The 15,767-nt window shown below is 43.2% G+C and overlaps 1 protein-coding gene across 1 annotated transcript in view; it reads right to left on the bottom strand.

Moving 5' to 3' along the window:
- The window catches only part of GAN (gigaxonin), a 43,416-nt gene that overhangs the window by 7,729 nt on the left and 19,920 nt on the right, over positions 1–15,767 (bottom strand). The window contains exons 6-10 of the mRNA XM_025208639.1: positions 10,404–10,525; positions 8,951–9,063; positions 8,270–8,419; positions 7,019–7,155; positions 6,144–6,272 (exon numbers count right to left, since the gene is read on the bottom strand). Of these exons, the coding sequence (XP_025064424.1) occupies positions 6,144–6,272; positions 7,019–7,155; positions 8,270–8,419; positions 8,951–9,063; positions 10,404–10,525 (651 nt within the window). The remainder of the gene's footprint in view (positions 1–6,143; positions 6,273–7,018; positions 7,156–8,269; positions 8,420–8,950; positions 9,064–10,403; positions 10,526–15,767) is intronic.

Here is a 15,767-nt window from a genome sequence, read left to right as displayed (position 1 = left end):
TTCCTGCTCCGCTCCAACCAGGAGCTGAAGAGAGCAGCTATACTGAGAGCCAGGCTTGGCCAGGGACAGCAACAGTAGCAAGTAGTTTCCTCCTCCCAGCTGCTGCCCCCTGCCTAGCTCCCCTGCAGGTGCTCCCCGCTGTCAAGGAGCAGGTGCTGGAAGGAGGAACTTGCACACTGCTGTTGCTGCCTCCCACCAAGCCCAGATCCCTGCAAAGTCAACCCTGCAGCATAGGGCAGGAGCAGCCCTGGGCCCACCCCCCCTGTGCTTTGTCAGCCAGGGACAGCAGCAGTGGCACACAGGTTCCTCCTTCCTGCATCTGCTCCTGACCAGTGTTGGACACCAGCACTGTGGGGAACAGGAGGGAGCCAGGGGGAAGGCACTGCAACAAGGAACCGGACCACAGTTACAGCTCTCTCCTGCTGAGCATGGCACCCAGCACAGCTACACCCACAGCTGGGGAGGCTCTGGGGTTTCCCAAGCATCTGGATCAGCAACAGAAGAAGAATATGTCCTCACTGCTGTACCCGCACTGAATCTGCCTCTGAGCCTCTTATGTCAGCATCTTCTTAGGAGACACCTGCATATTAAAGGAAGCAGTTTTTTTGGTTCCAAATATTTTGTTGCAAGTTTGTTTTTGGTTTTTTTAATCCTTACACACACCATTCAAAGGGTGTTTGCTGGGTGCCAGTTACTTACAGGAATCATTTTTGAAAAACTGTTTGGCAAATTATCACTTCCAAAAATAGCACAGCCCCTGCCTAAGAACATTAGAGATTTCAATCCAGATGTTTTCCATACAGTTTATCCTGCATACATAACACATCAGTAAAATGCAGCAGCTTCTAGAGTTGAGACAAGAGTCCAAGCCACCAGCCAATCAACTTCCTCACAGAGTGTTTCACAATATGCTGAAGGAATAAAGACTTTTTTTTTTTTGCAAGATTTAAAGCCAATTTATACTCCCTGTTGTTTCATGAGAGTCCTGAATATTCATGCTAAAGGCGGCAGAATCACTTTTCAGTCCATTTTCTGGAATGACAACCTCTGTTCTCCTCACTTCCATCTGATACACAAAGGTAAACAGCAAGTCGTCCAACTGATAAACTCTGGAAGCATGAAAGACTGAGCTGACACGACTGGGTTTCAGTAGGAGTTCCAGGCACTTAAAATCTGATGTCTGAATCACAGTCAAGTCTAAAAATGGATCAACATAGTTTTAACCAGTACACTCCACAACATGGTGCTTAAACAATCCATAGTCTAAAAAATAAAATAAAATAAAATAAAATTTCCTATACGTGGTCAGCCAAAATTCAACTAAATGTTGTGTGAAGATATCTGAGAATACTGCCAATCATTTTAAAGCTCATAGTAACCGATAAGAGGTCATCTGGAGGGAAAAAAAGCCACCTGCACTGAAATCATCTGGGTTAGCCGAAGTCAAAGTGAGGCAGGTTAACCAATTAAGGTCCTGCTCCTGGAATCCAATCAATGCCAGATTATCCAAGAGCCCAAGTTCTTGGGTAATAAGATTTAGGATTTAAAAAGGATACAGAAGGTGTGAGAGGGATGCAGGCAGCGATCATTTCTAATCATGAATGTCTATTATAGCACCTATAAATAATACTTGATGGCCAAGTTCAGAGCTGGAAATTTGGCAATAGCCATTAGTTTCTATTCACATGCACTTCATGACACTATAAAGACAGTTAGAGGTAGCAGATGTTGAAACAAATAGATAGCTACCTCAATTGTCATGACAAACATAGCGAACTCTGCGTTTCCGTTTTAGTCAGAGCTTGTAGGCCAAGACAGGCAATGCCCTTTTCTTTGCTACTCTATTAAGCTCATTTCGGGGCCCAGTCTGAATGTGCTCTCCTGCTATGACAGTATCAATGAAAACTTACAAATACACCACCTAATATTCTATGCATGCTTAGTCATCCAGCAAAGTGCAGAAGGGGAAGCCCCTATTATTAACATGAGTGAAGGTGAGATGGTATGAAACCTTTAAGTCCATATCCTGTCTACAAGATGTCTACGTTTATGCACCAGTTCACCCAAAAGCATGCACGCGTGCCTCGGCACAGAACAATCCTATTCTTCCTTAGCAAGATGCACAGCTTTCCCATTCCCATCTGAGCATGCAAGCACAGAGCAGAGTCAGTTCCAAGCAGGAAATGTTAGCCTTTGGGGGTGTATCTGAGCTCCTGGCTCTGACTCAGGGCTGTGAGAAAGTGCTTACTTCTGCATGAGCTGGATCCCAACATGGAGAGAGATGTTCAGTGTAAAGCACGGTGCAACAAGACAGACAACCCATCCACCTTTTACCCAATAGCAGAGATCTGCCCCCTGCTCCCAATGCTGTTTGCATTTCGTCCAATGACTATTTCATGTAAATTGCTTAAAAATAGCACTGGAAGCAGGGGACAGAACCCAGGCTTCTATCCCTCCCTGAAGATGGCTTCCTTGCTGAAAGCATGTTCTCCTTTTGATCCCATAACCCAAGTTTCTTTCTACCCACCAGCTGTTTCACCAGGAGGAATGGAGAATGCCCTCACAGCCTTGTTGGGAATGCTGGCCTACAGCAATAGCACATAGCCTGGTAGGTGGGTCATTTTTTCTGGGACGTGGGAGATGCAAGTTCAGGGCTGAGCACACAGAGCTCTCATTTCCTAGCCAATGCCCCTAATCACTGGGCTTTTTGCCAAAAAGTAGGTGGGTTTTCTTTCTGCATGTGTGATCTTAGTTCCAAATCCTGCTTGGTGCAATTCCCTCCTGTGACATAAGGAATCATGGACTTGGGGCGAGTTTGTGCACATCCCAAGCCAAACTGGATTACAAACTTTGGGAGAAAGATGCCAAGATAGCCATTCTAGACTGCTTCTCAGCATGTGCGATAGACAGCACCAGGACAAACTGGAGATGCCTGATGTACCTAGGCATCTGAGGGCACTTACACACATGTGGGGAGAAGATTCGATTAATCAAGTCTGCTGGTGCACGTAAACTGACACACTCTGGCAGCCTTGCGTATCACGTGCATCAGCAGCGCAGTGTGCCTCCACGTTGAGAAAATGGCAGCAGTGTGCTCTGAACTAAAACACATTCAATGAGCTTTAGTTCAAAGTGCACCACCACCGTTTTTTCAGCGTGGGGGTGCACTGCGCTGCCGATCCACGCGACGTGCGGGCGCTTTTTATTAGCATGGCTTGCTAATTAAAAGCACCCAGCGCTGTGTCAGAAGCATGTATAAAAATGCCCTTAATGGTTTCGTGCCTGCTGACTGGATGGAAATAGGAACGCACTCAGTATCTAAGAGAAAATACCACTTAGACAGCTTAAAGGAGGAAAAGGACTGGGGTTTACTTTTGGTCTATATCACTATTGGCTCTCCATAGTTTAGTACACCAACACAGCCCAAATCAACACCTAATACAAACAGCCAAAAAGCTTTCTAGAAGTACACCACTAGAGTATGTGAACTATGCTGAAAGCTCTCTACTGCTGCACCATATGCAACAGAAGCAAAAATCCCCATCCTAGGTCATATGGCACACCCCCTATCCTTGTGCTATTCCAGCTTCACTCAGGAAAGACGTGTTTCCAGTATCAATGTACTTTAATTCGACAAAAATGCTGATGTATACTGCCTTTGTCTCCTCTACAGGAAGTATGACTTTTTGCATAGAGATCTTCAAAAGGTATGCTGTTTCCTTGACAACCCATTATCACCTACATCATATACTTGCACAACATGATCCATTATTGTGGGAACAAATCAACAGTCCTATAATAAAATTAGTACTAAACAGTTAAGGGTACAGTTTATGGATTACACAGAAGTAAATTGTTCTTATTTGTATGCGTCACAAACTACGTGCTACGTAACCGGTTTACTTTAGGAGGGAAAGGTGTTACTGGTTTATACGGTGTTACAAAAATGCATGCCACAGACAACATATAATATGAAGGAGACAGACGGAGTCCACTTGCAAACAAAGCAAGATACATAAAATGTTTTAGCCAGGGTTTTGAGAGAGCCAGAATATGGCTTCCTACTCAGTACCAGCAAGACAACTGGAAGCTTTCCATGCTTTAAGGGCATCCAACTTGCCTTCACTTTGAATAAATTTTGAAACTTGCCACACACTATTAATGAAGTAATATGCTCCAGATATCATTCTGCCAAGAACATAACCGATGCTTAAGTTTTTATAAAGAGTTCTGCCTTTTGCTTTTAATTGGAGTCCCTTTATAAATAACACTTTTACAACAGATACAACTCTCCTAGACTATAACCGTCTTTTAAATGTCAGTGATAAATTACGTTCAAATTACATACTCTGAACACATCTAATACACGTGAAGACTGCTTATCTTCATAGCTATGATCTAAAATAGTAACACATAAGATGGTAATACAGCACCCTCTTCTGGTAAGCACCATTGTACAAAAATGCTACCACTCCCGGTACTGAAGATGCCATAAATTCCAGCGGAGGAAGCAGAAGTTACAAAGTGGGAAAGACAGCATCTGAACTGAACTAATGTGTCAAATTTTCATCCTACTTTTTACCAATTCTCCTTTTCAAAGGCACAAGAGGAGCTAGGCATAGTTTGCTCTTGTACTTCATCCCACTTCAAAACAAGACCCTGAATGTACACTTAAATCATGTATAGTCACAGAAGCCAGGTGTTTGAAAGTGTGGCCCTGGGGATTTACTCAAGTAAAAGTAAAGATTACCTTTTCTTTTTAAATATATGCCTCAGATTTTTTTATTTTTATTTTTTTAAACTGAAGCCAGTTTAAAGGAAGATTGATAGTCAAGGTATTACTACTTTGCTCTGTCCTTTACTGGTTTCACAAAAAGTCATCTTATTAACTTTAAACTACTATCAATTACTGTAAGAATTCGTAAGAATTTTATCACAACCCAAATTTTAAAACTGTCAGTTATAAACACGTGTGTGACAGCCACTAGGTGGCAGTGATAACTCCTCTGCAACCAAATCTGGATAGGTCAGGATTTTCTAATCTTTTTGGAAAGTTTGATATATTAAAATCAACATTGCTGGAAGTCTTAAATTACCACATTAGCAAGAGATTTTTTTTCCCTAATGTTGTATAAAAGCATCACAGAAGCAATGGTAGATGGTAAAAACTGTCAATGTAAAACAGCTGGGAAAAAGTCTTAAGTCTTTCAATTAAAAAGTTAAGTCTTGAACATATTGAGTATAGCAGCAGACAAAATATTTTCATACAGAAGTTAATGATATGCATGTGCTTAAAACTACACATCAACCTAGCTCCTGTGATTTTATTTGGAGAAGACCACAAGCCTAATTATTTAGTCGCAGACAAGTGAGCATTTTCATACTTTCATTACCACTTGGCATACTCTGAAATTCTTAGCATTTCTAACAGCAACATCCAGTCGTTTCCAGTAGTTAAGCTTTCCATATGCATATTAAAATGTGAAGAAAGAACGATAGGAGGCATCAGATCTTGTAAGTTTTGAATGATCAACAAGGTGATAACGAGGCACACTGGCTGCTTGCAGACATTTAAAGAAAAGAAGAAAACAAAAAAAAAAATACATGCTTTATCAGAAGTGTGTTACTTTGATCCGGCTCCGCAGCATCTGCATATATCAGGTGCTTCACGGGGCTTTTTGACGTTTATCTAAAGCCGAGTCAATCAGCTATTAGATAAAAACATCAAAACAGCCCCACTAACGTGCCTGATCTATACATTTGTTGGGTGAGCTGGGTCCAAGTAACGTGCTGCCTCTTCTGGGCATGCCTGGGCTGGCATGGGAGTGCACTGAGTTTAAAGTAAAGCGTGAGTTTTTGTTTTTGGGGGTTTTTTGTTATTTTTTCGGGGGGTGGGGGGAGTTGGGTTTTTAAATTTTTTTTATTTAACACCTCCAAGCAGCTACTTATGCCTAACAACCAGCATTTTAGTGCCACAAGAAGAAATATTTAGGTCTCACATTGAAGCAAAAAAATCAACAAAATGAACTGACATTTGTTGAAAAGCTGGATGCATTATAACACTCTACACTTCAAAAGGGAATAAAAAAAGATAAAAGTAACCGAGATAGAGACATGCTCGGTCTACAGCTAGAACTAGTTACCTTTTAAACTCATCATGATAGAATTCGGATTTGCAGGTCACCATCTCGCTGGCCTGATTATCATCGCGACTTCTGACTCCACCAAACACATACAGTTCTGACGCAACTCCACAAGCTACTGCTCCAAATCTGAGGGCCAAAGAAAAGAAACAAGCACTATGAAATATATCCACCCACATCCTTCCGTGCATTTCCCTACTTGTTCATATTCAAATGCTCAGATCAGGAGTTCAGAAACATTTAGGTCAGTGCATACATCGTCCAAAAAAATAAACAGCACCAATTTTTCATTCAGGGACAAAGTCCTAAATTTCAAGTTTGGTAGGAAGTGCAATCCTGACAATGCCATGTCTGTTTTCATTGTGCAGAATAGCAGGAGTGCTTCAATAGCCAGCTTTGGGCTCACTGTGCAGAGCAGCACTCACTGAGCCTTGAGAGCAAGTTATTTTATGCCATGGAGTTTGGTAACTGATAAGAGCCCAAGGCACTCTTACAGCCAAAAAATAAATAAGTTAAAGATCCCACCAATGCTTGGTCCCAGGCCGTGTCCACACTCCTAGGCTACATCCCCAGCACAAAATCTCCATGTTACCATATGACTCAGGAAGGCAAGGGAATCCACCTGGAGGTCTGTCTACCAGCATTAGAACTGCTTAGCAGAGTTACAAAAGGACCAAGGCTTCAAAGTTAAAATGACTGCACAAGTTGATTACTGAGTCTACACCACTGCCATGCAGCCAGCAGTATCAAGTTAGTGCTAAAACTTGATTCGTTTCTTTAAAAACAGAAGTACCCTGGGGTCATGTTTGTAAGGCCTTGTTGTTTTAGGATTTAAATGACACATCCTACTAACCTGGGTGTGCATTTTTACTCACCTTCTCTCTTTCAGGGGACAGATGGCTGTCCACTGCTGAGTCCTAGGGTCGTAACACTCAACAGATTCAAACAGTTTTCCATAGGAGCCTCCACCCATTGCATAGATTTTCTTCTTCATAGCTGCATAGCAGCCAATCTTTGGAAAAAAAAAAATATATATATATATATATATTATATATACGAGTTGAAATCTACAGAATCCTGTTAATGGAGTACCTTCAGTATTTTAGAGGAGACAGTGAAAGACTCAAACCTCCAGGTTCTGGCAGCTTCATTAAGGCACATTCTGAGCAACATGAATAATTAATTTAAGAATGCAGTTTATAATAATACTGCGTCAAACTTTCCTCAAAGGAAAATAGCTGTAAGGGTGTTGAAAAAAAAGAGAATAAAGACAAGTTCAAATGGACTTGCCTCATTTTCACTTACAACTACTCCGTATACATAGTAGAACAGCCGTCCCTGAAAACTGCCCCTTATAAATCCAAGGCATCTCAGCTAGTGTTCAATTTTTGGTGGTGACCACAATCTATAACAGCTCATTAACTTATGAATGTGTGACCAAAGGGTAAAGAGTACAGCCAGAGTGAAATTAAAGTAATTTTCACAGCCGGCTGGAGGCATTAGGACTGCTATTCAGTTTATACGAGGTTTCACCCATTTTGAAAACTCATTACTTTTCATAATCCCCTCTTGTTGGAGAATTTGCAGGAATCAAAGTACTGATAACACAAAAATAACCTCATTGCTACATTTTATTTAGAAAATGAAGTCAAATGATCTAGCCATAATAAATTTGTTCTTAAATGTTTTAGTCAGCCTGATATAGATGCAGTAGCTTTTTCTTCAAGCTTGGCTGCAAGTAGAGTTTAAAAAATTCAGGGTGAATAAAATGAGATTATCTCAACTTGTTCTGTCCTTTCAGAATGACAGTATGCATTAAAAACACATGGCACAAGTTTCTTCTTTCTAGTATTTTAAAATTAATTATTGATCAAGTTTGCATTATGGGAAAGCAGCAAGCTATACCCATAAACTGCACCTCAAACAAGACAGTATAAAAAATTCTGACTAGAACAGCAGTTTTATTTTGACGAATAAAGAAGAAAAAACACACACTTCCCCTCTCTGCCACTGGAGAATTTTTTGGTTTAAGAAAAAGTTGCAACAGACAGTGCAAACAGCTCAACAGGATTTTTTAGACAAGCATTTATTGCTGAAATTTAACTTATTATGCTATAGATCTTTACCTTTCTAACCATGGTCAAGTCTGGTTGCTTGTTCCATGTCTTGTTATAAATGTCATAACTCTCCATAGAGATGAGTTCCCTTTCTCCATCCTCACCTCCCAGAATGTAGATAATTCCGTCAATTTCTACCACACCAAAATTATGTCGTGCCTACAAGAGACATCAATAAATTCACGTTGCAGTGACATTCACAAGTTCACATCCTGCCTACCGTGCCTGTAACTGCAATTCGTCTCCATTAAAAATAAAGTTATAATAAAAAGTATCCTTCTCCAGAGCAAGATTTTTTTTATCCTCTAATTTAAAGCACAGGTCTCCGGTGCAGTCCCTTCATCCCTGTTAGGATTCTCCAGTACATAAATATCCTATTTATACCTACTGACATGCATACAAGCTTTCTGCAAAGGAGAATAAACCCACATTATTAAGGGTACTTTCTGAACAGAAATGAAATTCTGCATTTCACCTCTAAAGCTAGCTCTTTGCTAACAAACAGGTGTTTCCTAGGGGCTGCAGTTATAACTGATCCAAACTTGGCAATAAAGAAATGCACAAGTATGGTGATCTGCACTATGGCTTCTGAAGGCTTCAAGTGACTGGAAGTTAACATTGGTGTAATACTGCAGACCCCAATTTATTACAGGAACAATAAGTGTTGACACAGTTAGGTAGTGATCTTGCCTCATTCATTGGTGGCAGGGAACTCCACGAATTGGTGTCTGGATCGTATTTTTCTCCAGTGCTTAAAGTTTCCTTATTTTCATCTTGACCTCCAAGCACAAACAAGAATCCTTCTGCAAAACAAAGCACATACGGCGATTTTAAAAAGTGGTAGTCATACCTGTGATTGTGACAAGGCATTAAAGTACATCTTGGAATATCACATTTAAAAAAAAAAATACCACAGATCAGACACTGGGTTGGCAAAAGTTAGGGCTGTGCACATTAGGGCTATGTGAAGGTCCGGGTGCCGATTTGATTTGGAGGTGATTTGGTGGCTGAATCCGAATCAAATCAGACCAATAAAAAGGTCCAAATTGATTCGAAGCTCTCCGAATCTTTTCCAAATTGATTCAGAGAGCTTCGGAGATTCACGCAGTCCCTGCTTGCTGATGAAGGAACCTGGACTCAGACTCCATGCTGGAGGAGGGGGGAGAGGATCATGAGGGCGGGACCCCCACCAAGCCCCATCCCCTGCCTGCTCCCCCAGCCCCCGCTGATCCCTGCCTGCCATCTCAGTCCCCACTCTTTAACAAAACAAAAAACAACAGCAACCACCACCAACACACAAAACCAAAAAAACCACCCAGTCACTGGCTGCTGCCAGGCAGGGGGGCCATCTCCACTGCTCCCCACAGCCCCCTGACCTCCACCCACTCTCCCAAAGCACCCAAGGCTGCCCTGCCCGGCCCCAGCTCCCAGTTCTATCAAAAAAGCCTCCACTCACTGGCTGCTGCAGCAGCTGTCGGGGCTTCTGGCAGAGCTCCCCATGCAGAGTGGGGCAGTAGGGATTACCCCCTGCCTGGCAGCAGCTGGTGAATGGGGGACTTCTTTAAAAAGAGCCGGGAGGCAAGGGTGGGCGGGGCAGCCATTGATGGGGCTGGGAGAGTAGGTGGGGGATAGGGCCTGGCCGATTCAGAGATTCGGCTGTGGCCAAGTCTCCGAATCAGATTTGGCCAAAATCAACTTGGGACAGTGATTTGAATCACTGAAATCAAATCACTATCCCCCGAATCCGAATCTGAAGCGAATACTAACCGCTTCTCACAGGCCTGTAAAACATGTCCTTTTCCCTCCAACATAGTTCATCAGAAACTATAGGTCAAATTCAGCAACACTGTGCACCAGGTGCAACCCCAAGTTATTTAAAATAAATAAAGAAGGACATTCCTGTAGGGACAAAAGTAGCAAGCTACAACAAAGTATCACTGTGTGATTTTCAGATCTTCAGAATCCAATGGATTCACCACAAAACAAAGCAGCATTAAAGGGATAATCTGCATAGAAATCAACAGGCTTCAGTGCAGTTTGCTCTTGGAAAGCAAACTATGCTACAAACTATATCCGTTTGGACAGCATGGTGAGCTTACATGCCACTGGCTTTTCCTTGAAGTGATAACGTGTCACCACTTACCTGCTGAAAGTACTCCATGGTTGATTCTTGGTATGCTCATAGGGGCAAGTTCAATCCAGAGCTGCCTATTCGGATCATAAAGAGGGCACATGCACCTCATCACTGATGTTGGTTTCCGTGACCTGAATAAGGATGAAAAACTGGTGTTATTTTTACTAGTGTTATAACATATTTTAGAACGTATTCCATCTATGCTATAGTGTATGCTTATGCTAAGCTGCCATTTTAAATGTACTTCTATTTTGTGGAAAAAAAAGCAGTAAGGGGGTGTGTGTGTGTTGTGGGTGTATGATTAATAGATGGATAATTGCAACAGGTATTAGACAGACTGGTATGAAATATTTGGAGTAAACAGAGACAATTGTAAAGATAAAGTGCAGGTGGCGATCCAAGAATGTGGAGATGATACAAATAAGAACTGAAAAACAAGCAGACTGGAATATAAAAACAATACATAACCGGTAACAGAGTCCAAAAGATGAGCACAAGTAAAGAATTAAATGGTGATTGGTGAAAGTCTCCAGGCATCGATCAAAGTTTGCCCCATGGAGATAAAAGGGCAGTGAAGGCCAAGCCCAGATGGATGCCTTAACCAGCAACACCAGACTACCCACACGTCAAGAGAATTGAAGCTGGCGCCCCTCTCAACTGAACATCACCTCGAAGAAGCCTGCGACTGGCCACCGCAGTGTGACTCCAAGTGCCATGGATAGGTGGCTTGGTGTGAATGAAGTATATGGTGTGAATGAGTAAAAGTGATTCTTATATAAAGCTGTGGTATTTGCCTCAGTTATCCATGTATTATACAACAAACCATGGTTTGCCAAATCCACGTGTTGGTCATTTATCCAATATCAGCATAACTATTTACAACTCAGTGGGTGTGTCTACATGTGAATATTAATGCGAGAAACTCTGGCACAGTTCATGCTGGAGCTTACTGCTCCCAGGTGCAGCATTTACACATGCACCCAGGACCACAGCACCTTGGACCAGGGCAGCATGGCCCTGGCTAGCAAGAGGCCTGAGGGCGGGTGGAGGGAGAGGTCAGCCTGGGGCTGCTCTGACCCAGCTCAACGTGCTGCAGAGGGGCTGGCTGAGGCACAAAGGTGCTACAGGGTGGGGCTAGCCAGCAGGCAGCCCAATATTGTAGCACCTTTGTGCCCTAGCCAGACATGGTTGCTGTCTACACAAGTGGTAGAGTAAAATAACTCTGCGGTAGAGTAGTACCTGTGTTGGGCACTACTATCCTACAATAGAGTGAATTAGTTTACTCTGTCTTAATAGTACCGTTTAGGTAGACGGTGAAACTGTACTGCGGAGCTAATTAGGCAACTCCACAGTAAGTGTCTTGTGTAGATGCATCCAATGTCCTCAAACCTGCCTGTTTGAGTGGCAAGTGTGGTATACAGGTTCCTAAATCACAGAATCATACAATCATAGAAAATTAGGGTTCGAAAGGACCTGAGGAGGTCACATCTAGTCCAAACCCCTGCTCAAAGCAGGACCCCAACTAGATCACCCCAGCCAAGGCTTGGTTGAGCTGGGCCTTAAAAACCTTCAAGGATGGAGATTCCACCACTTCTCTGGGTAACCTGTTCCAGTGCTTCACTGCCCTCCTAGTAAGGAAATTGTTCCCAATATCCAACCTAAACTTCCCGTGCTGCAACTTGAGCCCATTGCTCCTCGTTTTGTCATCTGCCACCACTGAGAACAGGCCAGCTCCATCCTTTTTGTAATCCTCCTTCAAGCAGTTGAAGGCTGATATTAAATCCACTCTCAGTCTTCCCTTCCCTAGACTAAATAAGCCGTTCCCTCAGCCTCTCCTCAGAAGTAATTTGCCCCAGACTATCTTCATTGCTCTCTGCTGGACTCTCTCCAACTTGTCCACATCCTTTCTGTAGTGGGGGGGCTCAAATCAGACCACAGTACTCCAGATGTGGCCTCACTATAGTGCTGAACAGAGGAGCATAATTACTTCCCTTGACATGCTGACAACACGCCTACCAGTGCAGCCCAGTATGCCGTTAGCCTTCTTGGCAACAAGGGCACACTGCTGGCTCATATTCAGCTGATTGTCCACTGTACTCCCCAGGGCTTTTTCTGCAGAGCTGCTGCCCAGCCAGTCAGCCCCAGCCTGCACCGGCGCATGGGACTGCTTTGCCCTTAAGTGCAGGACTTTGTACTTGTCTTTGTTGACCCTCATGAGTTATCTTTTGGCCCAATCCTCCAATTTGTCTAGGTCCCTTTGAATCCTAGCCCTACCCTCCAGTCTATCTACTACTCCCCACAGCTTGGTCATCTGCAGACTTGCTGAAGGTGCACTCTGTGCCATCTTCAAGGTCATTGATGAAGATATTGAACACAACTGGCCCCAGGACCAACACCTGGGTCACTCCACTTGGTACTGGATGCCAACTAGACATCAAGCCATTGATTACTACCCTCTGAGCCCAAAAGCTCCAGCTACTTTTCTATTCACCTTACAGTCTATTCATCCAGCCTTAGCTTGCTTGCAAGAATGTTGTAGGAGACCATATCAAAAGCCTTGCTAAAATCAAGGTACACCACATCTACCGGTCTCCCCACATCCACAGAGCCAGTCACCTCATCATAGAAGGCAAATCAGGTTGGTCAGGCATAACTCGTCCCTCGTGAATCCATGCCGACTGGTCCTAATCACTGCCCGCCCCCCCTGCTTAGAAATGAATTCCTTGAGGATCTGCTCCGTGACTTTTCCAGGGACTGAGGTGAGCTGACTGGTCTGTAGTTCCCCAGATCCTTTTTCCCTTTCTTAAATGCAGGCACTATGTTCACTCTTTTCCAATCATCTGGGACCTCTCCCGACTGCCATGAGTCTTCAATGATTATGGCAAGCTAATCTGCAATCACATCGGCCAACTCCCTTGGCACCCTTGGGTGCATCCCATCTGGCCCCAGGGACTGGTACATGTCCAGCTTTTCTAAATAGTCCCTAACCCGTTCTTTTGCCACTGAGGGCAGCTCACCTCCTCCCCAAACTATGCTGCCAGGTGCAGTCGTCTGGGAGCTGACCTTGCCTGTGAAGACTGAGGTGAAAAAGGCATTGAGTACTTCAGCCTTTTCTGCATCCTGTGACTAGGCTGCCTCCCCCATTCAGTAAGGGACCCACACTTTCCCTGACCTTCCTCTTGTTGCTAACATCCTTGTAGAAACCCTTCTTGTTACCCTTTATATCCCTTGCTAGCTGCAACTCTATTTGTACTTTTGCCTTCCTGATTTCATCCCTGCATGCCTGAGCAATGTTCTTATATTCTTCCCTAGTTATTTGTCCAAGTTTCCACTTCTTATAAGCTTCCTTTTTGTGATTTAGTTTACTGAAGAGTTCCCTGCTAAGCCAAGCTGGTCTTCTGCCATACTTGCTGGTCTTCTGCCATACTTGCTAGTCTTCCTGCACATCGGGATGGTTTGTTCTTGCTCTCTCAGTAAGGCTTCTTTAAAGTACAGCCAGCTCTCCTGGACTCCTTTCCCCCTCAGACTGGTTTCCCAGGGGATCCTGCATGAGCAAGTTGAAGTTTGCTTTTCTGAAGTCCAGGGTCCTTACTCCACTGCTTTCCATCCTTCTTTTCCTAAGGATCCTGAACTCAGTCATCTCATGGTCGCTGTTCCCCAAGTTGCTATCCACTACTGCATTCCGCATCAATTCATCCCTATTTATAAGTAGTAGGTCAAGAAGAACATGGTCCCTAGTTTGCTGATCCAGCATTTGCACCAGGAAATTGTCCCCAACACTCTCCAGAAGCTTCCTGGATTGCCTGTGCACTGCTGTATTGCCCTCGCAGCAGACGTCAGCATGATTAAAGTCCTCCATGAGAACCAGGGCTTGTGATCAAGAAGCTTCCGCTACCTGTTTGAAGAAAGCCTCGTCCACCACTTCCTCCTGGTCTGGTGGTCTACAGCAGACCCCCACCACGACATCACCCTTGTTGCTTTCCCCTTGAACCCTAACCCAGAGACTCTCAACATGCCTATTTCCAGTTTTATACTGGAGCTCTGAGCAATCATATGGCTCTTTTACATAAAAAGTGCAATTCCTCCTTCTCTTCTCCCCTGCCCGTACTTCATGAACAGTTTATACCCACACCTTTGTCTGTTTTCCAGACAAAGATGACAGGTCTGAAAGCTTTTACAATCTAAGTTTGACAATGTAGAAGCTATTGGGAGATGGAGGAAGACGTGATGTGAAATAATGAGATTTGGCCCTCGTTTGTTAAGTGAGGAATTTATGCAAACCTAGGGAAAATTAATATAAAATCTGAACTTCTGACAGTATGGGTTTTAAAAATGGAAGTAACAGTTAACACTAGTTAAGAGTAACTAAAAGGACACCACATTTCTAAACACTAGAGCTGGACAAACAATGAACAATCCTTGGACAACCCCTACCCCCAAAGGCGTGGAATGGGCCTCATCATTATCCTGGTAAAACAAAGAATTCTCTTTGGCAAGGAAGGTGAGCCTGGACTGTAAAGTAGGCATGTGATAGTTTAATAAAACATAGCAATGGCCTGAATAGCAACTGTTAGAAAAGTGTTGCCTTGTGTTCTCTACTACTTCTCATTCAAGACTGGTACATAAAATCCACTCAGTTTACAAATTAGAGAAAGTTTATTCTAGCTGCCCATACCATAGTCTAATGAACTGCATTTTTGGCTTTCAACATCACTAACCATCGTCAACGCAGAGGCTATTTTAATGAGAAATTTGCTACAGCATCTAGATAACAGTCAGTACCATAAAGCTACTGCAGTCTTTCACAAGCCTCTATCACCTAATCCAACGGGGTTGATGTTTTTGGCAGGTGTGCCACAAGGTAAACTCCACACTCTTGCCGAGTGTCACTCTAATCCCCTGCCTGATCTGTGCTCTGCTTTCAACTCCCGACCTGGTCTGATGTGTACCACACAGGGAGGCTGCCCAAGACATTGACATGTGCCATGGGATGGCCACCCAGGACTCAATCAATGGATTTAGGATAACATCTACAGCAACTAAGTTTCAACAAATGTTTTAAGCATGTAAAACATCTTGCCAATGATAAACATTTAAAATGTTTTGTTAAGTGTCAGCTGTCTATTTATTAATTTAAAAGGCCCTCCTGTATAACTCATTCAGCGTAGACAACCTGGTCTATTCAAGTCTTGCATCATGTTGCTGCGTGTCTGATAAACCTAAAAACAAATTGAAGTGCTGAACTAATTAGGTACATTAAGTGCACTTTATGTACCTATTAACTTCTCACTGTACTTCAGTTTCTATAAAAGCATTGCAGGCTCATTAACTGTATAATTGTACAAATTGGCTTTGTTGATAAGGGTAATCAAT

This window comes from Alligator sinensis, unplaced genomic scaffold (assembly GCF_000455745.1).
Source record: "Alligator sinensis unplaced genomic scaffold, ASM45574v1 scaffold119_2, whole genome shotgun sequence".
Taxonomy (NCBI): domain Eukaryota; kingdom Metazoa; phylum Chordata; order Crocodylia; family Alligatoridae; genus Alligator; species Alligator sinensis.
The sequence above is the reverse complement of the archived record's forward strand: the minus strand, read 5'-3'. Positions and strand labels throughout refer to the sequence as shown.